At 41.4% G+C, this 27,491-nt stretch overlaps 1 protein-coding gene across 3 annotated transcripts in view; it reads right to left on the bottom strand.

Moving 5' to 3' along the window:
• TPX2 (TPX2 microtubule nucleation factor) overlaps positions 1 to 26,910 on the bottom strand; it is a 65,139-nt gene extending 38,229 nt beyond the window's left edge. The window contains exons 1-5 of one of the 3 annotated variants that reach the window (XM_080684842.1): positions 26,791 to 26,897; positions 24,009 to 24,103; positions 10,168 to 10,271; positions 9,275 to 9,374; positions 4,472 to 4,564 (exon numbers count right to left, since the gene is read on the bottom strand). In XM_080684842.1, the coding sequence (XP_080540968.1) occupies positions 4,472 to 4,564; positions 9,275 to 9,365 (184 nt within the window). In that variant the 5' untranslated portion in view covers positions 9,366 to 9,374; positions 10,168 to 10,271; positions 24,009 to 24,103; positions 26,791 to 26,897. Of the gene's footprint in view, positions 1 to 4,471; positions 4,565 to 9,274; positions 9,375 to 10,167; positions 10,272 to 13,687; positions 13,790 to 24,008; positions 24,104 to 26,790 lie in introns of all 3 variants that reach the window. The other 2 variants (XM_080684840.1, XM_080684841.1) reach the window with 2 other exon arrangements.
• Between the last annotated feature and the right edge of the window lie 581 nt (positions 26,911 to 27,491).

Below are 27,491 nucleotides of genomic sequence, written 5' to 3' on the forward strand. Positions count from 1 at the left end.
AAAGATCTCAAATCAATGACTTCAGTTGCCACCTTAAGAAACTAAAAACAAAAAAGCCCACCCCATGTGGCTCAGTGGATGAGCATCGACCTATAAACCAGGTCACGGTTTGATTCTGGGTCAGGGCTGCATCCCAAGTAGGAGGCATGCAGGAGGTAGCCAATCAACGATTCTCTCTCATCACTGATGTTTTTATCCCTTTACCTTCCTCTCTGAAATCAGTTTGTAGTTTTTTTAAGTTTTTTTTAATAAAACAAAAAGAGCATAGTGAGTCCAAAGTAAGTAGAAGGAAAATATTAAAGATCAGAATGGAAATCTATAAAATAGAAAACAGAAAAATAGGAAAAAAAAATCAATGACAAATTAATTATAGTGATGGTTGCACACTACTCTATGAACATACTATAAAAAAACGACACAGCCCAGCTCAGTGGTTGAGCGTCAACCTAAGAACCTGGAGGTCACAGTTCAATTCCCGGTCAGGGCACATGGCTGAGTTGCGGGCTTGATCGCAAGTGTGAGGCGTGCAGGAGGCAGTCAATCAATGATACTCTCTCATCATTGATGTTTCTATCTCTCTCTCCCTCTTCCTTCCTCTCAAAAAACAGGAAATGTAAACTCTAAGTAGGTGAATTCTATGTGTGAATTATATCTAAATATAGCTATAACTTCAAAAAAAGGTCATTTTCAAGGATTTGACTTTTTTTTTTTTTTGAAGTGTATACATGAGCACAAGACTTTATTGTAAATTGAGGGGAATTAATACAGCCTCCAGGATGTAGACGGTGGGCAGGCTCTAAAGCACTGCCCACGGATTTGTGAGCTCTTAAAGAATTCCTCTTTTGTTCTGATCAAATAGACTATATTCTACAGATTTAGTAACCACCAGTTTAAATGTCAATCATCTTTTAAAATCAGACAGACAACTCAAAGAATTCTTGTATAATATGGAGCAGTACATTCTTCTCTCCTACTGGTTTATTTATCAGCCAGACGCATATGTTACATTAAACACTGTCATAAAAAGAAGATAGTTATATATATGGCAATCAAATTCTAGTGGGACAAAAAAATTCTATGTTAGCCTAAGTTCCAAGAGATTATTTTTTTAAAAGTGTAGCACATGAGAAAAAAAACAATGGAGAAAGAAACCAAGATGGCGGCATAGGTAAACACCTGAACTGCTGGCTTGCACAACAATTTCAAAACTACAACTAAAAGACAAAACAGACATCATCCAGAACCACAGGTAGGCTGGCTGAGTGGAAATTCTACAACTAGAAGGGAAGAGAAAAGCACACTGAGACTCACAGCAGCTGCGGAAGGCAGAGGTACGGAGGCACGCGCGCAGAGGGCTGGCAACTGAGTACGTGGCTGGCTTTCTCAATCGGGAGGGAGACAAAAGCTCCCGACTGCTCTGAACTCCAGTTCCGGGCAAGACTCTGGGGACCCAGACTCATATGGGGAGAAACTGGACTGTCTGGCAGCAAGTGGAACTCCAGGGCGGCTTTCTCTCAGGGGTGCTTGCAGCAATTACCGCAGGACACTGAGACCCACTGGCCTCTTAGGGCAGGGCTGACGGGAGCCATTGCTGTTTGCTCCGCCCTGAGACTCTGCCCCATCCAAGCTGAGTGCAGAGGCTTTTGCATATAAATGGCCTGGTCCTTTGAATTCTAAACTTACCTAACAAACTGCAGCTGAGTCAGTGAGACCCAGAACATCTAAAAGAAGGCCCAAGGCCCCACAACAGCTTGCATTGCTTCACAGCTGGGCCTCACCTGGGCACCTCCAAAACCCAAACAAAGAAGAGGAATCTGCAGATCTCTCCATAGCTCCTGCTGGGTGGCCTCAGGCAGAGGCTAAATTTGCACCTCCTTGGAGATCCAAGAGCCAATGTACCCAATAGTCAGAGTGGGACCATTCAGATTACAACTCCTCAGATCCATAAGGGACACACTCAGGGAGCAGACTCAGTAAGCACCAAAGCCCCACTGAAGCAAGTCTTGTCTCATAAGGGTGTCTCCAATACAGAAGTTCTCCCAGCGTAGACACACCTGATCCTCACAGCCAATTGGCCTGAAGGTCAATTCCTCCCAGTGATATCAACAACAATCAAGGCTTAACTACAACAAGACTGTGCACACAGCCCACAAAGGGGTGCATCAAGAGTGTCCACCTCAGGTAACTGGGGAGTCTGAGCCACTGGGCCCAATAGGACACCTAGCACACAAAGCCACTGTATCAACTCAGGGAAACAGCCAAAATGCGAAGACAAAGAAACAGGTCTCAAATGACAGAAATGGAGGAAAGCAAACTACTGGATATAGAGTTCAAAACCATGGTTATAAGGTTTTTCAAGAATTTCCTAGAAGAAGCCGATAAATTTAGCGAGACCCTCGAGCAGGCGTCCTCAAACTACGGCCCGCGGGCCACATGCGGCCCGCCGGGTGCCGCTGTCTGTCCTGCTTAGCAGCCAACTCGTCCCGGGCCCGCAGTGCACATAGGAATTTGTTCATAGCTTTTTTTTTAAACTATAGTCCGGCCCTCCAACGGTCTGAGGGACAGTGAACTGGCCCCCTGTTTAAAAAGTTTGAGGACCCCTGCACTCGAGGATATGAAAAAGGACCAACTAGAAATTAAGCATGCACTGACTGAAATTAAAAATAATATACAGAGATCCAACAGCAGACTAGAGTATCGCAAGAATCAAGTCAAAGATTTGAAATACAAAGAAGCAAAAAACACCCAACCAGAAGAGAAAAAAGAAAAAAGAATCCAAAAATATGAAGATAATGTAAGGAGCCTGTGGGACAACTTCAAGTGTACCAACATCAGAATTATGGGGGTGCCAGAAGAAGAGAGAGAGCAAGATACTGAAAACCTATTTGAAGAAATAATGACCGAAAACTTCCCCCACCTGGTGAAAGAAAGAGACTTACAAGTCCAGGAAGCGCACAGAACCCCAAACAAAAGGAATCCAAAGAGGACCACACCAAGACACATCATAATTGAAATGCCAAAAGCAAAAGACGAAGAGAGAATATTGAAAGCAGCAAGAGAAAAACAGTTAGTTACCTACAAGGGAGCACCCATACGAATGTCAGCTGATTTCTCAACAGAAACTATGCAGGCCAGATGGGAGTGGCAAGAAATATTCAAAGTGATGAATAGCAAGAACCTACAACCAAGATTACTCTACCCAGCAAAGCTATCATTCAGAATTGAAGGGCAGATAAAGAGCTTCACAGATAAGAAAAAGCTAAAGGAGTTCATCACCACCAAATCAGTATTATATGAAAATAGAGGCCCAGTGCACGAAATTTGTGCATGGGGGTATGTGTCCCTCAGCCCAGCCTGCACCCTCTCCATTCTGGGACCCCTCGAGGGATGTCCCACTGCCGTTTAGGCCCGATCCCAGTAGAAGCGGACCTAAACAGGCAGTCGGAAATCCCTCTCACAATCCAGGACTGCTGGCTCCCAACTGCTCGCCTGCCTGCCATCCTGATTGCCCCTAACCGCTTCTGCCTGCGAGCCTGATTGATGCCTAACTGCTCCCCTGCCAGCCTGTTTGCCCCTAACTGCCCTCCCCTGCAGGCCTGGTTCCCCCAACTGCTCTCCCCTGCAGGCCTAGGTCCCCCACAACTGCCCTTCCCTGCAGGCCCAGTCGCCCCCAACTTCCCTCCTCTGCTGGCCTGGTCACCCCTAACTGCCCTCCCCTACAGGCTTGATCGCACCCAACTACCCTGCCCTGCTGGCCTGATCGCTCACAACTGCCCTCCCTTGCAGTCCTGGTCCCTCCCAACTGTCCTCCCCTACTGGCCATCTTGTGGTGGCCATCTTGTGTCCACATGGGGGCAGCCATCTTGTGTGTTAGAGTGATGGTCAATCTGCATATTACTCTTTTATTAGATAGGATGCTGAAAGGTATTCTTTAAGAAGAGGAAGAATTAGAAAAAGGTAAAGATAAAAATTATGAACAACAAATACATATCTATCAACAAGTGAATCTAAAAATCAAGTGAATAAAAAATCTGATTAACAGAATAAACTGGTGAGTAATAGAATCAGGGGCATAGAAAGGGAGTGGACTGACAATTCTCGGGGGGAAAAGGGTATGGGAGGTGCAGGAAGAGATTGGACAAAAATAGTACACCTATGGATGAGGACAGTGTGGGGGGGGGGGGGGGTAAGGGCAGAGGGTGGGGTGGGAACCGGGTGGAGGGGAGCTATGGGGGGAAAAAAGAGGAACAACTGTAATAATCTGAACAATAAAGATTTATTAAAGATCTTTAAAAAAATAAAAGTGTAGCACATCATTAATTTCACATTCACCATGAAATAAATTAGCCCATTTCACCAAAAATAAACCAAGGGATATACAGCATTTAGGTAATTCCTCCAGGACCCTCAGGCTCCTAATACACTGTACCACCATTCTGCAAAGAAGCTCTTTTGTAATATTTTCTCTTACCTGGTCTCAAAGGTGTCACAATAGCTTGTGGAAGATTTGCTTTTCTCATAGGAGTCATGTCAGGAAACCTATTCTCCAAATTGGCCTTCTCTTCTGTGAAATGATAAGAATGTCATTATCTACACAAGCAAAATAAGTCAGTGCCATGCACTTAAAATGGGGCCTAAAGCCCCCAACCAGTACTCTTCTAACTCATTTGACAAGTACAAGCAAAATTCTAGTGATTAAAAAAAAAATGAGTACACATTATACATCAGAGATAGAGACTGTGAAAACTATCACTAAAACACTGGCAACATTGAACAATGTATTTTAGAAAAGAAGTACAGACTACACTGAGAACAGCTCCTTGTCTTTGCTTGATTCACAGTTAGGATCATACAAGCATGAACTGGCCTTATCTACCACCTAAATACATTATGTTCCTTCTAAAGAAAACTGTAGCCACCAAGCTCTGCAGGGTTCACAAGGGACATCTCATAGTCCGAGTTGAGGTTATTCCTCAACTAGGATAGTGAGAGGGGAGTATAGGGTATGTGAGAAAGGAAGAGAACTAGGCTTTATGCAGTAATTTTGTCTTATGTTCTGCTGTGCCTAAAAGTCAGCACAAAGCAGTGAAACGCCTGTTCTACCCCAGCTTACTGACAAAAGTATCAAGATTGTGGTGAGAATGCCCTAGCCAGTTTGGCTGAGTGGAGAGAGTGCCGGCCTGCAGACTGAAGGATCCCAGGTTGGATTCCAATCAAGGGCACATGCCCAGGTTGTGGACTCAATCCCCAGGAGGGGGTGTGCAGAAAGCAGCCAATCAATGATTCTCTCTCATCATTGATGTTTCTATCTCTCTCTCCCTTTCCCTTCCTCTCTGAAATCAATAAAAGTCTATTTTAAAAACAATTTTTAAAAAAGATTGTGGTAAGCCCCAGGAAAAAACATGGTGCATGTAAACTGATTGCAACTGTTTACATGGAAGAAAGATGTGATTACTTGGAAGAAATTAGAAAGCAATATATTAGAACTAAGTTTTTGAAAAAACAGTGGGATTATTTTCTTTCCAACTATCCTATATAATAAAAGGCTAATATGCAAATCGACCAAACAGCAGAACGACCGGTCGCTATGATGCACACTGACCACCAGGGGGCAGATGCTCAACACAGGAGTGCCCCTGGTGGTCAATGCACTCCCACAGGAGGAGCGCAGCGGCGGTGGCGGGGGCCTTTCCCACTTCCATGGCAGCACTAAGAATGTCCGACTGATGGCTTAGGACATCCCCCAAGGGCTCCCAGACTGCGAGAGGGTGCAGGCCGGGCTGAGGAGCCCCCCCTCCCCCGCGAGTGCACAAATTTCGTGCACTGGGCACCTAGTATGTAATAGTATTGTTATACTAGTATTTCCTTTTTTGGATTTAAAGAAAAACTGTGAAAAAGAGATAACAGACAACCCAACCATTTCCTCAGAATTTCCATAGAGCAAGGGCATGGAAAGACCCCTGTTGGGCAGTTGGCGCTCTTGTCTATCTTTCTTCCCATACCACTTCCAAGAAACCTCTCCTCTTGGGATCTGGATTAGACACCATTAAAGTCCTTTCTCAGGAGAATGGCTTATGCCCTTACATTTGGACTCTGCATTATCACTGCCAAGTACAGCTTCAATGGATTCATTTTCCTATCAATATTGATTTCTCTTAATAAGGAGTAAAAAGGACATGTGAAAGAATAAAATGAAGGGGCCCCAGCAACCACTACCCCGACACATCACTGGTCTCATATATTACTCCAAAGTAATATAAAAATATAATCATCTTTGCCCTAACTGGTTTGGCTCAGTGGATAGAGCGTCGGCCTGCGGACTGAAGGGTCCCGGGTTTGATTCCGGTCAAGGGCATGTACCTTGGTTGCGGGCACATCCCCAGTGGGGAGTGTGCAGGAGGCAGCTGATCAATGTTTCTTTCTCATCGATGTTTCTAACTCTCTATCCCTCTCTCTTCCTCTCTGTAAAACTCAATAAAATATATTTAAAAAAAAAAAAAAAAAAATATATATATATATATATATATATATATATATATACACACATACATATATATATATATATATATATATATATATATATATATATTCATCCTTATTTTTTGTTGGCCTGGTTCAGGGTTTGTGCCACATCACATGACCCAACATCTGTTTAGGGACTGGGTTCTGAGTAGCATAATCCCTCCCATTTAAAAACAAATTGGGGAGGGTTAGCAAGAGGGAAACGGATCTATACTAATAAAATGGTAATATGCTAATTAGATTGGGAGACCTTCCGGACAAAGCCATGGTGGCAGGGCCGAGACAGAGGCGGTTAGGGGTGATCAGGCCAGGAGGAGAGGGCATTTGGAGGTGATCAGGCCAGCAGCAGGGAGGGGGGCAGCTGGGGACGAGTAGGCTGGCAGGGGGGGCCAGTTGGGGGCAAGCAGGCTGGCAGGGGGGACAGTTGGGGGCGAGCAGGCTGGCGGGGGAGCAGTTGGGGGCAAGAAGGCTGGCGGGGGAGGGGAGCAGTTGGGGGCGATCAGGCTGGCAGGAGGGGAAGTTGGGGGCAAGCAGGCTGGCAGGCAGAATGGTTAGGGGTGATCAGGCTGGCAAGCAGGTGAGTGGTTAGGAGCCAGTGGTCCCAGATTGCGAGTGAGATGTCCGACTGCTGGTTTAGGCCGGATCCCAGGGATCCAGCCTAAACCGGCAGTCGGACATCCCCCGAGGGGTCCCAGATTGGCAAGGGTGCAGGCTGGACTGAGGAACACCCCCACACACACACCATGCACAACTAGTATAGTTATAAAAGGGCATCACAAGGCTCCTTGTGATGTTACAACTGTTCAATATCTTGACTGTGGTGGTAGATCCATGAACCTACACAAGTGATAAAACTGCATAAAACTTAATACACATAAACAAAAGTGAGTATAAGTGAAATGGGAAATCTGAACAAGATTGTGGATTGTATCAATGTCAATATCCTAGTTGTAATATTATACTCTACTAGAGGCCCGGTGCACGAAATTCATGCATGGGGGTGTGTGTCCCTCAGCCAAGCCTGCACCCTTTCCAATCTGGGACCCCTCAAGGGATGTCTGACTGCCCGTTTAGGCCCAATCTCGGTAGGATCGGGCCTAAATGGGCAGTCGGAAATCCCTCTCACAATCCAGGACTGCTGGCTCCCAACTGCTCGCCTGCCTGCCTTCCTGATTGCCCCTAACCACTTCTTCCTGCCAGCCTGATCAACCCCTAACCACTCCCCTGCCAGCCTGATTGATGCCTAACTGCTCCCCTGCCAGCCTGATTGACCTTAACTGCCCTCCCCTGCCAGCCTGTTTGCCCATAACTGCCCTCCTCTGCAGGCCTGGTCACCCCTAACTACCCTCTGCTGCAGGCCTGGTCCCCCCCAACTGCTCTCCCCTGTAGGCCGAGGTCCCCCCCCAATTGCCCTTCCCTGCAGGCCCAGTCGCCCCCAACTTCCCTCCTCTGCCAGCCTGGTCACCCCTAACTGCCCTCCCCTGCAGGCTTGATCGCCCCCAACTGCCCTCCCTGCTGGCCTGATCCCTCCCAACTGCCCTCCCCTGCTGGCCATCTTGTGGCGGCCATCTTTTGTCCACATGGGGGCAGCCATCTTGTGTGTTGGAGTGACAGGCAATCTGTATATTACTCTTTTATTAGATAGGATAGAGGCCTGGTGCATGGGTGGGGTCCAGCTGGTTTGCCCTGAAGGGTGTCCTGGATCAGGGTGGGGGTTCCCTTGGGGCGTGGGGCGGCTGGGCGAGGGGCCTGTTGTGGTTTGCAGGCTGGCCACGCCGCCCAGTGACCCAAGCAAAGGCCCTTGTATCTGGGATTTATTTATCTTCTATAATTGAATCTTTGTAGCCTTCAGCAGAGGCCAGGGCAGGCCAGGAACTTGGCTTCCTCCATCGCCGGGGAAACCCAAGCCTCCTGTTCACTCTGTGGCTGCAGCCATTTTTGTTGGGATTTTTTTATCTTCTATAATTGAAACTTTGTAGCCTTGAGCAAAGGCCAGGGCAGGCGGAAAGCTTGGCTTCCTCCATTGCGGTGGAAACCCAAGCCTCCTGCTTGCTCTGTGGCCGCAGCCATCTTGGTTGGGTTAATTTGCATACTCGCTCCTGATTGGCTGGTGGCCTGGCTTGTGTAGCAGAGGTACAGTCAATTTGCATATTACTCTTTTATTAGATAGGATGCCCAGTGACAAGTAGAGCAAATTTTTACATGGCTGCCATCACTATAGACATGGTTTTGAGTTCTAGAGTTTCACTCAACTTTGCTTCATCGTATTTTAAGAAAATATGGATTTCTTGCCGAAACCGGTTTGGCTCAGTGGATAGAGCGTCGGCCTGTGGACTGAAGGGTCCCGGGTTCGAATCCGGTCAAGGGCATGTACCTTGGTTGCGGGCACATCCCCAGTGGGAGGTGTGCAGGAGGCAGCTGATCGATGTTTCTCTCTCATCGATGTTTCTAGCTCTCTATCCCTCTTCCTTCCTCTCTGTAAAATATCAAAATATGGATTTCTTGGTTTTCCCATATATCCCTAAGGTTTAAATTGTCATTCTTAACTGCATAATAACATTGTCTTATACTGATAGTTCATTCCCAAAATACAGGGCACTTCAATTATTTCTCATATCATGGATGACAAAGTATCTTGATGCAGACAGGAATTTACATTTTAGTTATTTTCTTTCAACCCCTTCTTTTTTTAAGATCCTCAGAACAAAGCAAGCCACTAACCCTTAAAATGGCAGAGAAAGCAGACACTTACCAAACCAAGAATCTATGTTTTGGGGGTCTTCCTCCTCATTCAAAGATGTAAAATTGATGAAGTCCGTGGGAGCATCATAGGAGTAAGACATTGTCCCCACCTTGGCACAGAAGAGCAGGTTTTTCCAATATTAGTGTCACTTTTCTCAACAGGTCAACTTATAAGTAAAGAAAATTCCAAAAACTTGACTGCACATGTCTTATTTTTCACATCAAATCAAGTCATTTTTGGTAACTTGAAAATACTCCTTGAGGTAAATATGGTAGAATTAGAAAATGGCCAAGTTTGAGTACCTACAACATGCCATCCATTGTGCTAGTTGCTTCACATTCATTATTTTATTTTCCCCTCAATCTACCATCTTCTCACCCAATTTACTCTCTGCCCTGAATAACCCAATCCAATTTTCTCTCTCTGTCCCACACAACCCAATTTCTGAAATGCACAGATTAAATTAAATACCTACTAACCAAAATGTTCCTCATCATTCAAAGTCCATTTCAATTCTCTACAAATTATTTCCCAATTTCTACCCATTGTACATAATTGTTGCTTCTCCAATGCTATAGTGCTTTGTTTACCATCCAATTTTATATTAATAACCTACACAAATGTCTCTCCTAGTAGACTATAAGTTCCTAAAGACAAGGATGGATTTTACTCATTTGTGTATGCCTCATCCATCAAGGTGCTTAGAACAGTATCTTAAACATAGTAAGAACTCAATACAGTTTTGCCAAGTTTAGGTTTTCTTTCCTTATTTTCATAAAAATATTGTTCCTGGGCATGAAGAAAAAGACTTAAAAATATATAACCCTTGGCCAGGTGGTTCAGGTGGTTGAAGCATCATCCAATAAAAGGTTGCAGGTTCAATTCCTGGTCAGGGCACATACCTAGGTTGCCGGTTCGATCCCCAGTCAGGGCCTGTACAACAGGCAACAGGCTGATGTTTGTTTCCCTCTCCCAGTGATGTTTCTCTGTCTCTCTCCTTTCCTCCCTAAAATCAATAAACAAATCCTCGAGTGGGGATTTAAAAACATATAGGAGATTAAAAATGGTGGTGAAGTAACACTGACACACTCCCAGGACCAAACTGGAATTACAACTAAAATAGCTTCTGGGATCTAAACACCACGCTGGACCCCCCAGCAAAGAGCACCAAAACTAAGAAAGGTGCTGGCATAACATCTGGCTGTGAAAAGGGCTGCTTTCTGCCAGGGACAGATGGCTAGAAATGCAGGCACCCTCTTAAAAGGCCAACGCACAATTTACCTTGGGCTCCGGCTGAGGGAGGGCAGAGTAGACTGGAGCTGTGTGAGCAGAAGCCAGGGTTGGGGGCTCTGGGATTAGAGCTCAGAAGGCAGACACCCCGGGTTCCTGTGCTGTGTCATTCCCTCACACTGTGAAGGACATCTTTTCCGGGCAGACCTTTGCTATCCAGGCAGTTTTTGCCTGGAGGGGTGGCAGTTGCCCCATCCTATTGGAAAACCCCCTGCCCCACCCTGTGGAGTTTCTGAGGCCATTAAGAGACTGAGAACAGAAATTAGTTTCCAGGCAGAATCAATTGCCCCACTATGTTGGAAAACCTCTCACCCTACCTGTGGATGATTTCCTGAGGCTACTCAAGACTGAATCCAATCAGTCTGCAGGCAGAGGCAGGTTTTTGGAGGCTTTGAGTCTTTGCCTGATCTAATTAATCAGAAACATCATTTAACCCTGTCCTCCACTAGAGACTGGGAGGGCTAGCAGATCTACCTAATACACAGTCACAAACCCAAACAGGCAGCCAAAATGGGGAGACAAAAAAAAAAAAAAAAAAAGCCTGAAATGAAAGAACAGAATTCTCCAAAAGAAGAGCTAAATGAAATGGAGATAATAAATTTATGAGACATAGAGTTCAGAATAACTCTATGATGGCAAAGATGCTCAACAGCATGAGAAAAGATAACTCTAAAGAATGACATAGCACTAATAAAGAACACAGATGTATTAGGGAAAGCTGAGGATTGGATCACTGAATTAGAAGACAGGGTAGGGAAAAAAAATCACTCAATCAGAGAACCAAAAAGAAGAAAACAATTTAAAAACAGGAGGACAGCTTAAGGGAGCTATGGGACAACATGAAATGTAATAAGTGTGCCTAAGAAGAAAGTGAGCAAGGAATAGAGGACATGTTTGAAGAAATAATGGCAGACTTCCCTAACCTCATGAAGGAAAAAGTCACTCAAGTACAGGAGGCACAGAGTCCCAAGCAAAAAGTACCCAAAAAGGCTCATGCCCAGACACATCATAATTAAAATGCCAAAAATTAATGACAAAGAGAGAATCTTAAAGGCAGCAAGAGAAAAACAATTTAAAGGCGCTCCCATAAGGCTGTCAACTAATTTCTCATCAGAAACTCTACAAGCCAGAAGGGAATGGCATGAAGTATTCAAGCTTATGAAAAGGATAGATGGTAAAATAGTTTCCCAGACAAATAAAACTAAAGGAATTTTTCACCACCAAACCAGCACTGCAAGAAATGCCAAAGGGACTACAGTAATGAGAAGAATACAGAGAGAAACATACAGAATGAAAATGGCAATAAATAAGTACCTATAGTAATCTTAAATGTAAATAGATTAAATGCTCCAATCAAAAATCAGGGTAGCTGAATGAAAACAAAAACATGACCCAATTATATGCTGTCTACAAGAGACCCACCTTAGAACAAAAGATTCACATAGGATGAGAGTGAAGGGATGAAAAAAAGATTTTCCATTCAAATAAAAATGGAAAATAAAAAAAGCTGGGGTAGCAATACTCATATCTGACAAAGTAGACTTCAAAATGAAGGTCATCATGCTGAAGAGAGGGCGGGCTGAAGGGGGTCAATGGGAGAAAAAGGAGGACATATGTAATACTTACTACAATAAAGAATTATTTTAAAAAATGAAGGCCATAATAAGAGACAACAAAGATCACTACTTAATACTAAAGGGATAGATCCAACAAGGGGATATAACCCTGGTAAACATATGTACACCCAATATAGGAGCACCTAAATATATAAAAAATCATCTAGAGGGCTTTAATGAAAAGATCAACAACAACATAGTCATAGTAGGGGACTTTAACACCCCACTGAATTCACTGGATAGATCTTCCAGACAAAAAAATTAACAAGAAAACAGGGACTCTAAATGACACACTGGATCAGAGGGGTTTAATTGACATTAATAGAACATTTCACCCCAAAGCTGCAGAATATACATTCTTCTCAAGTGCAATGGGTCATTCACAAAGATAGACCACATGTTAAGACATAAAACAAGTCTCTACAAGTTCAAGAAGATTGAAATCATATCAAGCATCTTCTCAGATCACAATGGAATGAAATTAGAAATCAACCAATCAGAAAGAATGGATGCACCCCTATGTCCATAGCTGCACAATTTTCAATAGCTAAGATCTGGAAACAGCCCAAGTGCCCATCAGTAAACAAGTAGATAAAAAAGCTGCGGTACATTTATGCCATGGAATATTATGCAGCAGTAAAAAAAGAAGAATCTCTTACCCTTTGAGACAGCATGGAAGGACCTAGAGAATATTTGTGCTAAGTAAAATAAGCCAGAGAAAGACAAGTATCACATGCTCTCACTCATATGTGGAATCTAACAAAATAAACTGATGAACAGAGTAGATCCAGAAACATGGAAGCATGGAACAGAGTGCAGAATCTCAGAGGAAAGGCGGGGGAGGGTGGGTGGGAAGAGATCAACCCAAGAACTTGTATGAATATACGCATAACCCATGGACACAGACAATAGGGTGGTGAAGGGCTGAGGTGGAAAATAGGAAGGGCTGGAGGGGGTCAATGGGGGGGAAAAATGAGACATATGTAATATATGTATGTAAAGTTTTTTTTGTTTGTTTGTTTTGGGGGGGGGGTGTTGTTAATCCTCACCCAAGGATATTTTTCCATTGATTTTTAGGGAGAGTGGGAGAGAAAGGGAAAGACAGAGAGAAACATCAATGTAAGAGAAACACATCGATTGGTTGCCTCCTGCCTTGACCAGGGCTTGGGCAGGGGAGGAGCCTGCAACCAATCAAACCCGGGACCCTTTGGTCTGCAGGCCGATGCTCTATTCACTGAACCTAACTGGCTAGGGCTCAACAATAAAGATTTTTTTTTTTTAATAAAAATTAGAACACAACAAAAAAAAAATAAAAATAAAAATTAGAACACAAAAAAAGCTTTTATTTTTTAAAAAAATCTAAAATGCAAAACTATTCCAGCTTCTCTCTGCTATCACATACATACATATTAACTTTTAAAAATGAGATCAGCTCGGCCAGCTGGCGTGAGTCAGTGGTTGAGCGTCAACCTATGAACCAGGAGGTCACAATTGGATCCCCGGTCTGGGCACATACCCAGGTTGCAGGCTCAATCCCAGGTGTGGGGGATGCAGGAGGCAATCCGTCAATGATTCTCATCATTGATGCTTCTAGCGCTCTCTCCCATTCCCTTTCTCTCTGAAATCAATAAAAATATATTTTAAAAAATAAATAAAAGTAAAAATGGGATCATTGACATTTTGCATGTTTCACAGACATATTTTCCATGTCGATAAATATCGATATATAATCAAATGATGGCTATACCATAATTTACTTATTCCTTATTTTTAGGCTTTTCCCAGTATTTTCATTTTAAAGATAGTACTATATCCTTGGAACTAAATTTCTGTACACATCCATAATTGCTCCCTTAAGATAAATGCTTAAAAATGGAATTGCTGCCTTTTGCTACATACTGTGAAATGTTCCTCAGAAGTAATACCCACTTACATTATCAGAGAGGTGTGCTAGTCCCCCAAACTGTCACTTTTCTCTATATTATACCACTATAGGTATACTCTGAGAGAAATCATAAGATTAGTTTCACCCAATTTCACTGCTGCTCAGTGGTTTGGTCAGCATTTCATTAGTTTCTCTCAGTGGCCTGGGATAATTCAGAAGGTATTTCAGTGCCTCAGAAACATTTGTTCTGACACATCTGGTTTATATGTTGACATCAATCCATACAGTAGAAAACTTCATCTTCCCATAGTCTCATATGAACTCAGATCTCCACAGATAACCTTTATAATAATGCCTCAGTTGAAGGACTTAGTTTAGAAACATGGTATTTTTTAATTGGGAGGCATCTTAGACCACAATAGCTAAGATCTGGAACCAGCCCAAGTGCCCATCAGTAGACAAGTGGATAAAAAAGCTGTGAATCTAACTTTTGCAGTTTATAGATAAGAATTAATTGATGCAAAAAGGGGCCCTTAAAAATCACCCAACAATTAATACTAATGATCATGTTAAAAATAGTTACCAAAGGTGCTTATACATGCCAGGTGCCATTAAGTACTAAATATGTACTATTCCTAATACTGTCAACAATCTGTAAAGCAGCAATTATTATCCTGGTCCCAGAAGAGGAAGCTGAAGGTAAAAGAGTTTAAATTAAATAACTTGCCCAATAGCGCAGTTATGTAAAGCAGATTTAGATCTACAACTGAGGTCCCTGACTTCAGTAAAATGTTCTTTCCATATCATTCTTCCCTCTCACCCTGTGAATTAGAGAAGCATGTTAATGTAAGTAAGGTTTATATTTTTATAAAAAGTAGTACTATATTTATTTCTAAGTAGATCCATTCTCCATAGTTTTTTTTTTGCCCTAAATAGATTCTTCATTACCCCCATTCTAACTTTTTCACTCTCACTCATTTCTACTTTCAGTATTCAATTTAACTCAATAAGCTATTTCTTAGTAGTTCTTAAGATGTGGGTTTTGGTGATATCGAAGCTCCTTTCTCAAAAATATACAAAAAAAAATAGATCTAGTCTCAAACACAAAGGAATTTAAAAATCTAGATAGTAACTGAAGTCCTATACTCTCAAAAAATAAGACAGTATACAATATTTAAATTATATAGTATGAACTATAAATATAAAGAGAATTAGAGATTAACATAACTTAAGCCATTGTTAAGTATTTTTTTTTAAATATATTTTATTGATTTTTTTACAGAGAGGAAGGAAGAGGGATAGAGAGTTAGAAACATCGATGAGAGAGAAACATGGATCAGCTGCCTCCTGCACACCTCCTACTGGGGATGTGCCCGCAACCAAGTTACGTGCCCTTAACCAGAATCGAACCTGGGACCCTTGAGTCCGCAGGCCGACGCTCTATCCACTGAGCCAAACCAGTTTTGGCAATTGTTAAGTATTTTTAACTGAACATCATCAAAACGGCAGGAAGCACAATATAATGGTAGTCACTTAGACCAGCGGTCACCAACCGGTAGTCTGCGGACCACTGGTGGTCTGTGAGGTCCAAAAGGTTGGCGACCACTGGTTTAAGGAAACCTTTGGAGCAGCAGTCGCAAACCGAAGGTCCATGGACCACTGGTGGTCCCGGAGGTCCGAAAGGTTGGCGACCGCTGACCTAGACTGCCACCTTCCGAGCTTGGAGTAGCCAAGGGACAGTTCTGGCCAATGAGAAAAAAGTCAGAATCTGCTGACAGATTCATAAGAAAACTCTTATTTTTCCTGATACAGCTACAGCCCCTGGTCCTGCCCTTTTCTTTCACCCTCCTTTTTGCCTTCAAAGCAGATATAAATGGTTAGAGCTATAACACCCATCATGTATACATGAGTGGATGGCTGAGAGTATAACTGACATTTGCTCTGATATCACTGAACTATTGATCATTGATGATTAAATATCAGCAACCGCCCAGCCGGTGTGGCTCAATGGTTGAGCAATGACCTATGAGCAAGGAGGTCACAGTTCGATCCCTGGTCAGGGCACATGCCCGGGTTGGGGGCTCGATCCCCAGCGGGAGGTGTGCAGGAGGCGGCCAGTCAATGATTCTTTCATCATTGGATGTTTCTATCTCTCTCTCCCACTCCCTTCCTCTCAGTCAGTAATATGTTTTTGTATAAGCCATTAGAATTACACTTTCTGTCACAAACAGACAAAAGTAATACCAAGTAACATACAAGTACAGAAATCTAGCCATCTTTGGCATTTACTAGAAGTATATAGCCATCGGGCAACTCATCTACCTTTCTGCCTACCTACTTCCCATAAACAAATGAAAAGGTATTTCCAGTGCTATGAAATATATTACCATAACATTATCACTGCCTTTGACCTACTGATAACTTTCTTCTCTTTGGTTTCTATTCAAAGGACCCTTACTGAAAGATTCCTGTGACTGACACTGGTTAAAATTCCCCTTCTACAAGGAGAAAGTTTTCCTGTTCTTGTGAACAAACATGCTGAAGACATGGGAAAATGTTGGATTCCCATGATCTTAATGCCTAACCCAGGTCACTGGGAACACTTCCCAGGCAGGAATGTAATGAAGACAACTAAAGTTGGGGGAGGGAAGAGGCAGGAATGTAATTTTGCAGCAACCCCACTTACCCTTCTAAAAACCATGATTCCACTAAAGCACGCTGCTGAAAACCGCCTGGAAAGTATTCAAGTTTAACCCCTAACACCCCTTTTTCTTTTTCTTTTTTCTTATGAAGCTACATTGCTAACCTCTTTGGAGGGCAATTTGCATCTTGCCAAACATAAAAATTTATCTTACAGGTATGTATTTATGCATATATGTAAGTATAAGAATATTCACTATAGAATTGTGCATAAAAGCCAAAAAATTGAAAACTCAAATTCCACCAATAAGAGATTTGTTGTATAAACTATGGCACAAATGTATATATTAGGTAACTTTATATGTGATTATATGTGCAGAATAAGCTCCAAGAGCTATTGAATGAGAAAAGCAAAATGCAGAAATGCATGCCCCCATTCATGTCAAAAAGAGAGAAAAGGGTAATATATACTCATTTATACCTTTGTGCATAGACAAATTGTTGTGGAAGGAGACTCAAAAATGTTAACAGTACTATTTGGGTCTGGGAAGAGAGCTGGGAGTTCGGGGTCAGGAGAAGACTTTCTATTATATGAACTTTTATACTCTCTGAATAGGTTTTATTATATAAATGCATACCTTTTCAGTTTAAAAAACTAGTTAAGCAGTATTTATCTCCCCCTAAATCTATGTTTCTAGGGTTTTCTGGAATTTTTATTAATCATTTTTAAATCCAGCAATAACTGTTCAAACTCTTGATTTTTTTGAAATAATGCTTCCCATTTACATGGTCTATAAATTGGCTACTAACTTTCACATATACAAATGTTACATATTCTCTTTCTTTAGCAATGTTTCTGTATAAAAGTTAAATTGGTCCTGGACATTGACTTAATAAAAAGGTATGCAAACTTGAAAAAAGCTAAAAATAATAATAGCTATTAATTACTGAGTATTTATGATATGCCAGGCACTGTTGGCAGTGTTTTACATTAAGTCACTAAATCCTCACAATTACCCTATGAAGTAGATACTGCTATTACCTTCATTTTATGGAAGTGGAAACTGAGGCAAAGATATTTACTACTTATTCATGGTCACAAAACAGCTAAGAAGTGGTAGAACCATAATTTGAATCCAGACAGGCTCTAAAGGGTATGTCTTTATCTACTGCACCACCCACTACCTTTCATATTTATTTTAAAATAGATATCTGTATAGATCAATATCAAATGTCAAGGAGCAAGAGACAAAACCATTTATAAGTAATAATATATTTCAAATACTGCTGTCTACTACAGGCCAAGCACCTTATCAGGCACTTCATATAAATCATCTCATTTAAATGAATTAACAATCTAGAAAGTACATATCATCATCATCAACATTTTACAAATAAGGAAACTGGCTCAGAGAAATTAAGTTACTCCAATTACCAACCAGGGTAGCAGTGTTGAGTTTTAAGACCAGGTCCACAGGATTCCAAATCTGGAATTATTATAACATGCAAGGTTTTCCTATAAATATTTCTTCAAAAATGAGGTAGTCTTTAACAAAATATTAGCAAACCAAACCCAGCAGTACATTAAAAAGATCAGATATCATGATCAAGTGGGATTTATTCCAGGGATGCAAGGTTGGTACACTATCCACAAATCAATTAATGTGATATACCACATAAACAAAATGAAGAATTAAAACCACAATATCCTATCAATAGATGCAAAATTGATAAAATCCAACATCCATTTATGATAAAAACTCTCAGCAAAGTGGGAATAGAGGAAACATACCTCAAAGTAATGACGGCCATATATGATAAACCCACAGCCAACATCATACTCAATGGGCAAAAACTACAAGAGTTTCCCTCAAAATTGGAACCAAGACAGGGATGTCTGCTTTCACTATTCTTATTCAACACAGTACCAAAGTCCTAGCCACAGCAATCATACAAGAAGAGATAAAAGTCATCCAAACTGGAAGGAAGAAGTAAAACTGTCATTATTTACAGATGACATGATACTGTGTACAGAGAGCCTTAAAGATTCCACACAAAAACTACTAGAACTGATAAATGAATTCAGTGAAGTAGCAGGATACAAAATAAATATCTAGAAATCAGTTGCTTTTTTTTTTTTAATCTTTACCCAAGGATATATTTTTCCATTGATTTTCAGCGAGAATGGAAGGGAGGGGGGAGAGGGAGGGAGGGAGGGAGGGGGAGAGAGAGAGAGAGAGAGAGAGAGAGAGAGAGAGAGAGAGAGAGAGAGGTGAGAGAGACATATCGATTGGTTGCCTCCTGCACTTACCCCAACCAGGGCGGGGGGATCGAACATGCAACCCAGGTACATGCTCTTGACCATGAATGGAACTCAACACCCTTCAATGCACAGGCTGATACTCTAATCACTGGGCAATGCCAGCCAGGGCAATCAGTTGCATTTTTATACACCAATAATGAAATATCAGAAAGGAAAACTAAGAAAACAATCCTATTCATAATTGCTTCAAAACAAAATACCTAGGAATAAATTTAACCGAGGAGGTAAAAGATCTATACTCAGAAAATTATAAGACACTGAAGAATTAACATAATTAAAATGTCCATACTAAGCAATCTACAGGATCAACACAATTCCTATCAAGATACCAACGGCATATTTCACAGAACTAGAATATTCCAAAATTTCATATGGAACCACACAAAAAACAATTTTGAGAAAGAAGAAAAAAGATGGAGGTATCATGCTACCAAATATCAAACTATACAAGAACTTAGTAATTAAAACAGCATGATACTGGCATAAAAACAGACATATAGATCAACGGAACAGAATAGAGTGCCCAAAAATAAACCCACATCTTTATAGTCAATTAATATTTGACAAAGGAGGCAAAAGCATACAATGGACTAAAGAGAGTCTATTCAATAAATGGTGCTGGGAAAACTGGACAGATATATGCAAAAAAATGAAACTAGACCACCTTCTTATACTATACACAAGAATAAACTCAAAATAGATTAAAGACTCAAATGTTAGACTCAAAACCATAAAAATCCTAGAAGAAAACACAGGCAGTAAAATTTCAGACATTTCGTGTAACAATATTTTTTCTGATATATCTCCTTGGGCAAGTGAAACAAAAGAAAAAATAAAATGGGACTACATCAAACTAAAAAGGTTTTGCACAGCAAAGGAAACCATCAACAAAATGAAAAGACAATCCACTGAATGAGAGAACATATTCTGTTCTGATAAGGGCTTAATATACCAAATTTATAAAGAACTTATAAACCTCAACACCAAAAAACAAACCAACCACAATCCAATTTAAAAAGGGGCAAAGGGCCCTAACCAGTTTGGCTCAGTGGCTAGAGCATCAGCCTGGGGACTGAGCGGTCCCAGGTTCGATTCCAGTCAAGGGCATGTACCTTGGTTGCGGGCACATCCCCAGTGGGGGGTGTGCAGGAGGCAGCTGATCAATGTCTCTCTCTCATTGATGTTTCTTTTTTTTTTTTTTAATATATTTTATTGATTTTTTACAGAGAGGAAGGGAGAGGGATAGAGAGCTAGAAACATTGATGAGAGAGAAACATCGATCAGCTGCCTCCTGCACACCCCCTACTGGGGATGTGCCCGCAACCAAGGTACATGCCCTTGACCGGAATCGAACCTGGGACCTTTCAGTCCGAAGGCTGATGCTCTATCCACTGAGCCAAACCGGTTTTGGCACTCATTGATGTTTCTAACTCTCTATCCCTCTCCCTTCCTCTCTGTGAAAAATCAATAAAATAAAAAATAAAAAAAGTATTAAAAAAAAAAATAAAATAAAATAAAATAAAATAAAATATGCCCTGACCGGTTTGGCTCAGCGGATAGAGCGTCGGCCTGCGGACTCAAGGGTCCCGGGTTCGGTTCCGGTCAAGGGCATGTGCCTTGGTTGCGGGCACATCCCCAGTGAGGAGTGTGCAGGAGGCAGCTGATCGATGTTTCTAACTCTCTATCCCTCTCCCTTCCTCTCTGTAAAATATCAATAAAATATATTTAAAAATAAATAAATAAATAAAAAAATAAAAATAAAAATAAAATAAAATAAAAAGGGGCAAAGGGGCCAGCTAGTGTGGTTCAGTGGTTGAGCGTCAACCCATGAACCAGGAGGTCACAGTTCCATTCCCTGTCAGGGCACATGTAGGGTTGTGGGCTTGATCCCCAATAGGGGGTGTGCAGGAAGCAGCCGATCTTTATTTGGGTGAAATTTTAAAAGCAAATGCACATTCATTGAGAAGTCTGACTCTCCTCAACAAAGGTTGATAGCACAAGTACATGAACAAAGCCAAAAGTAACTAAGGGTTATGCCAGTTTCACCGCACTGCCTCTCCCATAAATAATAAATATTAGAATGTAAAACCTTCAAAAATTGAAGAGCACAAAGCCTAGAGGGAAATGGAGCAGGCGAGGGCTAAAGCCAACTGTTTAAATGAGAGAGCCGCATACATGGTGGGAACTGGATGCCTTCCTTTGCCCCTTAATCAAGATTGAATTTCTGTCAACACTTCTCACTGGGGGGGAAGGGCACATGCGTCAATCATATTCCCCCAAACAAATTAAGCTGCCAAGCAAAAGAATCAGCATCACATTTCAAAATTATCTAAATCCACCATACCTTCAGACTCCTGCAAACTTAGGAATATTGTAAGTGAAAAAAATAGCTCTTTCTGACCAATAACTCCTACAATAGAGAAAAAAGCCTCTCCAGTATGTTATGAACTAGTTTCCTTTCAAAAACTGCCTATTGCCCTAGCTGGTTTGGCTCAGTGGATAGAGCATCAGCCTGTGGACTGAAGGGTCACAGGTTCAATTCCGGTCAAGGGCACATGCCCGGGTTGCGGGCTCAAATGCCAGTGGGAGGCATGCAGGGGGCAGCCAATCAATGATTCTCTCATCACTGATGTTTCTATCTTTCTCTCTCCCTCTCCCTTCCTCTCTGAAATCAATAAAAATATTTTAAAAAATAAATAAATAAAAACTGCCTACTAAGTGCCATCCATCATATCATATACCTTATTTTTGTTTCCAAAAAACAAAGACAAAAAGGATATACTTAATTCCCTCCCTTAAGAAACTCACAGCTGAGTGGAGAATACAATTATAACACAGTGTGATCCTTGCTATAATAGGGGATAAAGCAAGGGCAACTAAGGATAAACTGCAGAAGTGCAGAGAGGCATAACAGAGTAAAGAAGAATCAGAGCCCAGCCGGTGTGGCTCAGTGTTTAAGCGTCGACCTATGAACCAGGAGGTCACGGCTCGATCCCCAGTGTGGAGCATGCAGAAGGCAACCAATCAATTATTCTCTCTCATCAATGATGTTTCTCTTTTTCCCTCTCCCTTCCTCTCTGAAATCAATAAAAATATTTATTTTTTTAAAAAAAGAAGAAGAGGAAGGGTCAGAGCAAGCTTCCTGGTGAAAGTAATACCTAAAAAATACAGTTCTACCAGGTAAAGATAAATGTCGACTTTTTCTAGGGGAAGAGATAAATGGAAAGAGGAAACAAGTGGGGAGGGGGGGTTTATACAATTGAGGAAGACTGCAAAAGAAGCAATGCTACCTTTTTCCAGGCATCTGATATTAACCTCTATTACCTCCCGTCTACCTTTCTTCACTCTAAACCAAAAATAACTAGTCTTGACAAGCTCTATAAATCAAAAGGTGCAGGTTCAGAAGTGAGTGGAAGGGAGTGTCAAAAGGGTGCATTCTAAGCAAGGCTGAAATAGTGAACTGGCAGTTCCTAAGTAAAACAAACACTTTGGTGTGATAGATGTTCTCTATTGAGAACCTCAATATCCAGCTTTCCAGCTGTGTCTTGCCTATTTCTATTGCAGGAAAAATCATGAGTTAAACAAATGGAAATATCATAGAGTAAACCAAGACTTCATCAGAGTGTAGTTAGTTAAGATGGTCCCATCCCAAGCAGTGCCATTTCCCCAGGGACACCCTCTCCTTCTTTCACAAGGGATAATATATCCTATTACATACCACAAGTTAAATAGAGTTGAGTTATTTTCATCTTACCCAGGGAGAAAACACCTACATTTTTTTTGTACATAAGAGATCAGCAGGAGTCAGTAAATGGCAACATAATCCAGCGTGCAATTTTAACTGTTAATATAAGACACAAACTAAGTCTGAAGGAAGTTAATGGACTTTGTGTTTCCACATTTATGTTTGCTAATTTCTGTGTTGAAATTGGATCTGTTTACGGAAACAGATCTATGAAGCTTCCAAAATTGGGTCAATTTAAAATCCAATGGCAATCCCTCACTGTCCAAGCACTCTAAAGTCAGCACAGGACACAGGGACACTTGTTCTAATTCATCACTGCCCAGAAACCTCAAACAAATGTTTTTCTATCATTTCTCTCCCAAACTTGTATTTCAGATCACTCTCTTTGAAGAATTACACTCAGGTCTGCTTTATTTATCCATAGATTCTATAAACTATAATCCACTCTTAAATGACTAATAGAACCTGGATAGAATTCAATGCCATTTACCTCTAGGCCAAATAATGACACAAATCTTTGTAAAATGTTAGTGTTCTGATATTCCAAGAGTAAGAAGCTGAAAGTTTGTAAGGATTTACAGTGGGGCTGCAGGTTGTAATCCTCATCAATTCTCAATCACTCCATCTTGTAGAGAGTTATATCCTTCAAAAGGTTTGGGAAGCAGAACCTAAAAAAGTGATCATCTATGAGGTGACAGGAAGTGAGGTCGACAGTGATAGGATCGGAAGATTTTTAAATACTATAAATCTTTTTACATTATTTTGATTTTTGCACAATGCAAATGTATTACATATTTTTAAAATATAAATTTGTGCCTGTATGAATATATACTGTCACTGGGTATGTGAATCAGCACAATTTTCCTATGAGGCAATTTTGTGTTATGTACCAAAGGAATAACATATAACCATTAAATATGTTCTACAAAATTTTAATGGCATAAAAAAATGTTCATAACCTATTGGGGGGTGGGGGGAATAAAGGTTTTCAGTGAATAATTTTTTAAAACCAAGTATAAGCACAAAAAACACTGGAAAGAAATCAATCAAAATGTTAGCCACAGTTAATGAGATGGGACAATGGGTTATATTGTTTTCTTTTGCTTTCCCAATATTAAATAAATTTTCTTCCAAAACATGTTATTTTATAAAGATACATTAAACTTACTTAAATACTTTTGAAGCTAATATACTAATGCTCCCCTTATTTTTTTTAATGTAATTCACTGTGGACACAACCGTACCTGTGGTTTAATCTGTAAGTCCAATCAAAGTTGCAATATACTTTCACCTCTCTTCTGATATCTTGAAGTCTAGCAAGTACTTCTTATTCAAGAACCTGAGAGAGAAATAATAATAATAAAGAAAAAGAAACAAGAACCTGGGAGAAACAGAAAGATGAAGAAAAAGGTTCAAGTTCTTTGTAGTAAAAGGTTAACAGAACAAGAAGGAGCTCTAAGATCAAGGATGCCCACTCTCAAAACCACAGAGTTCTCTGAGAGCCAAAGTCCATAGCATGGAACCTCCAAACACCAAACTTCGTAACAGACTGTTGTTCCATCAGTGTAAAAGTATTCTTAAATTTTGGGGGGGTATATTTGCTGTCTCCTGGTGTCTTTCATATTATCTACACCTACTCCCACTTTATTTTTTTTTTTAAATATATTTTTATTGATTTTTTACAGAGAGGAAAGGAGAGGGATAGAGAGCCAGAAACATCTATGAGAGAGAAACATAGATCAGCTGCCTCCTGCACACCCCCCACTGGGGATGTGCCCGCAACCAAGGTACATGCCCCTGACCGGAATCGAACCCGGGACCCTTCAGTCCGCAGGCTGACGCTCTATCCACTGAGCCAAACCAGTCAGGGCCCTACTCCCACTTTAAAGCAACCTTTCTAAAACCTGCAATTTAGGAACACTGACATCAAGGGGTAGTAGTGTGCACTTCTATGCTATTCAAATAGGACAAATAGCAGGCACACTTAAAATATGAAAAACACGCCCTAACCAGTTTGGCTCAGTAGATAGAGCGCCGGCCTGCGGACTCAAGGGTCCCAGGTTTGATTCCGGTCAAGGGCATGTACCTTGGTTGCGAGCACATCCCCGGGAGGTAGCTGATCAATGTTTCTCTCTCATCGATGTTTCTGACTATCCCTCTCTCTTCCTCTCTGTAAAAAATCAATAAAATATATTTTTAAAAATATATATGAAAAACACTTTTACTAGGTTTTTTTTTAAGTAGAACTAGAATTTTTTTAAATTTTCCAAAGTAAGCTTCTACATACAACTTTATACCTTTCTCACTAATCTTTAATGTCCTCCTAATCAAGTTTATCTACCAAAACAGACAAAAGCAGTTATCTACACCTTTTTCACAAAGTACCTTGGGCTGCAGATCTCTATGTCCCTGTCGCAAACACAGATCTATTCATAAATTTGCTCCCTGTCATCAATTCTGCTTCCTACCTTTACCCATGACAAAGAAAATTAAGTCTGCCAAGGGGCACTTGAATCTCTCCTCCTCAGCAATTAAAAAAGAATTAGGGAAGAGACCCAGAAAAGGCTGGAGAAAAAAAAAATATATATATATATATGGAGGATATAGAAGAACTCTGGACTTCTCTGGGTTCCTACACAAGAAATGATGGGCCTTCCCACATAATCCCCTTTCCTGCAGAAGCTTAATTGCAACTGTAGAGTAAATTAACTTTCAGGTTAGAATAAAGACTTACGCATAAGGCTGGCCAAAGTGGCTCTACTTTATTTATATAATTTGAAAGTTTAAACAAATTTACCAACCTAATCGATTAAGTCCACTTTTTCATACCTGCAATTTTATAGTCAATTTAGATAATGCCCATCTGCCTATTCAGTTCAATAGATATTAAGTGGGTGATTTCTATGCACCAAGACTGTTCTAGTTCCTGTCTCACAAACTTTGCTTATCAAGAGCCAGTTTATGTCCCACCTGCTTCACAAAGCCACCCTTGTCCATTTTTAAGCTTCATTGATCTCCCTCACCTCTAAATTGCCAGGGCACTTACAATACAAAACAGTACAGCACTCAGATGCTGTACTGTCCTAAGCAGGACTGATGGGGGCGGGGGGGAGCGGGGAATCCTTGGTACTTAATTTCGAAAACGGTATGTGATAAAAAGAAACCATATTATCAAGAAAAAGGATTGGAAAAAAAGAAAAAGAAAAAGGATTGGGCAAACCAATCCTATGATATTATAGCCTGGTTCACACTTCTTTCCTCGCCTACTTATAAATGTCCTAGGTTAGGACAAGAAATTAGAAAGGCAATAATACCTAGTTGTTAGATCCAAAGGGGAGGGCTGGGCAAATATAGATAGAACAGAATTAATTTAAAATCCCAAATAGAAACACAACTCCAAGTGGAATTAAACTCTCCCTCAAGTATGTTCTCACACCACCTCAATTATCTAGTTTTGAAATGTAGTTGTCTGTGACCACAACTATTTTCCTCCACCAAAAGCCACCCTTCTTGAGATCGGGGCTACTGTTTCACCCATTTCTCTAAGTTTGTCTAGACTGTGGGCGTCAGTTTCCTCCTCTACAAGGTGGAGCAAAGAATAGCACTTACTTCTTTGGCTTGATGTGGAAATTAAAAGAGAAAGCGCACGCAGAGTGCTTAGCCCAGTAAATGCTTATTTCACATATGTAATAACAATAATTGTTACCACTACTACTAGCCTACAGCCTCTCACAAATCCTTCTTCCCCTATTTCTCACGGTCGGTCTCCATCTCTACTTCCAGAGACAGCCCACTAGACTCAGCCAGACAGACTTACCGGAAAGTCTGTAAGGAAGAGAAGGGTGGCCGGAAGACCCGCTCCCACTTCGCCCCTGCCTGGACGGCGCCCCACAACAAAAGCCTCCAGAAGCCCGGGCCTGGCAACGCGGACCGAACTGGGGGCTTGGAGGCAACCTCCAGCCGTTCGAAAATCAGGAAAAGGCACCCCCGCGCCCCAGCTGCTTCCCTTTTCTCCCTAAGGCTCACCTCCTCTCAGCTGTAACGGCGAAGCGCCCGCAAGAACCGCCGCGGATTTATTCAATGCCGTTGAAAATTTGAACCCAGGCTCTCCAGCCGAATGCACCAATCAGACTGCCGGAACTTGGCAATCCCAGCCTCCCGATTGGTCCTACAAATCGCTTGATGCCGGAAGTCAGGATAAGGGAAGAGCAACCACCTGCCCGGAAGGCTCCTGGGAAATGTAGTCTCAGGAGATTTCGTGAGCCCATTGGAACAGCTCTAATAAGGATTTACTACAAAGCCCAGAATGCTCAGCTTCAAACTCTTTGGGGAAGGTGGAACCAACTGAAAAGACGGGGAGTCGATTTAGGTAACAAAACAGCACCCATCCTGGACCTCCCCAAAACTTTTACGGAAGGAAATTATAATTTTATTATTCTCCTTGTAATTGTGCATTGTGCCTGATATTCGTAGGAATTCACTTCATTTTAATATAGAATCCCCTGCCTGCAACATAGACTCACCCTCAGCTTCTCTGCCAATGAAGGAGACCCTCAAATTCTTAATACAGTCCACGCCCTGATATTACTGGTTTAAACAGCGGTTTGTGGGGTTCCTCGTTTTTTCAGTTTTAATTCCAACTACATCTCGAGTGTTGTTATCCTTGTATTGTAGGAAACACCACAAGAACTCAAAGAACTTGAGTACACTTGTCTAATCACGTAATA

This window comes from Plecotus auritus (assembly GCF_963455305.1).
Source record: "Plecotus auritus genome assembly, chromosome: 8".
Lineage (NCBI taxonomy): Eukaryota > Metazoa > Chordata > Mammalia > Chiroptera > Vespertilionidae > Plecotus > Plecotus auritus.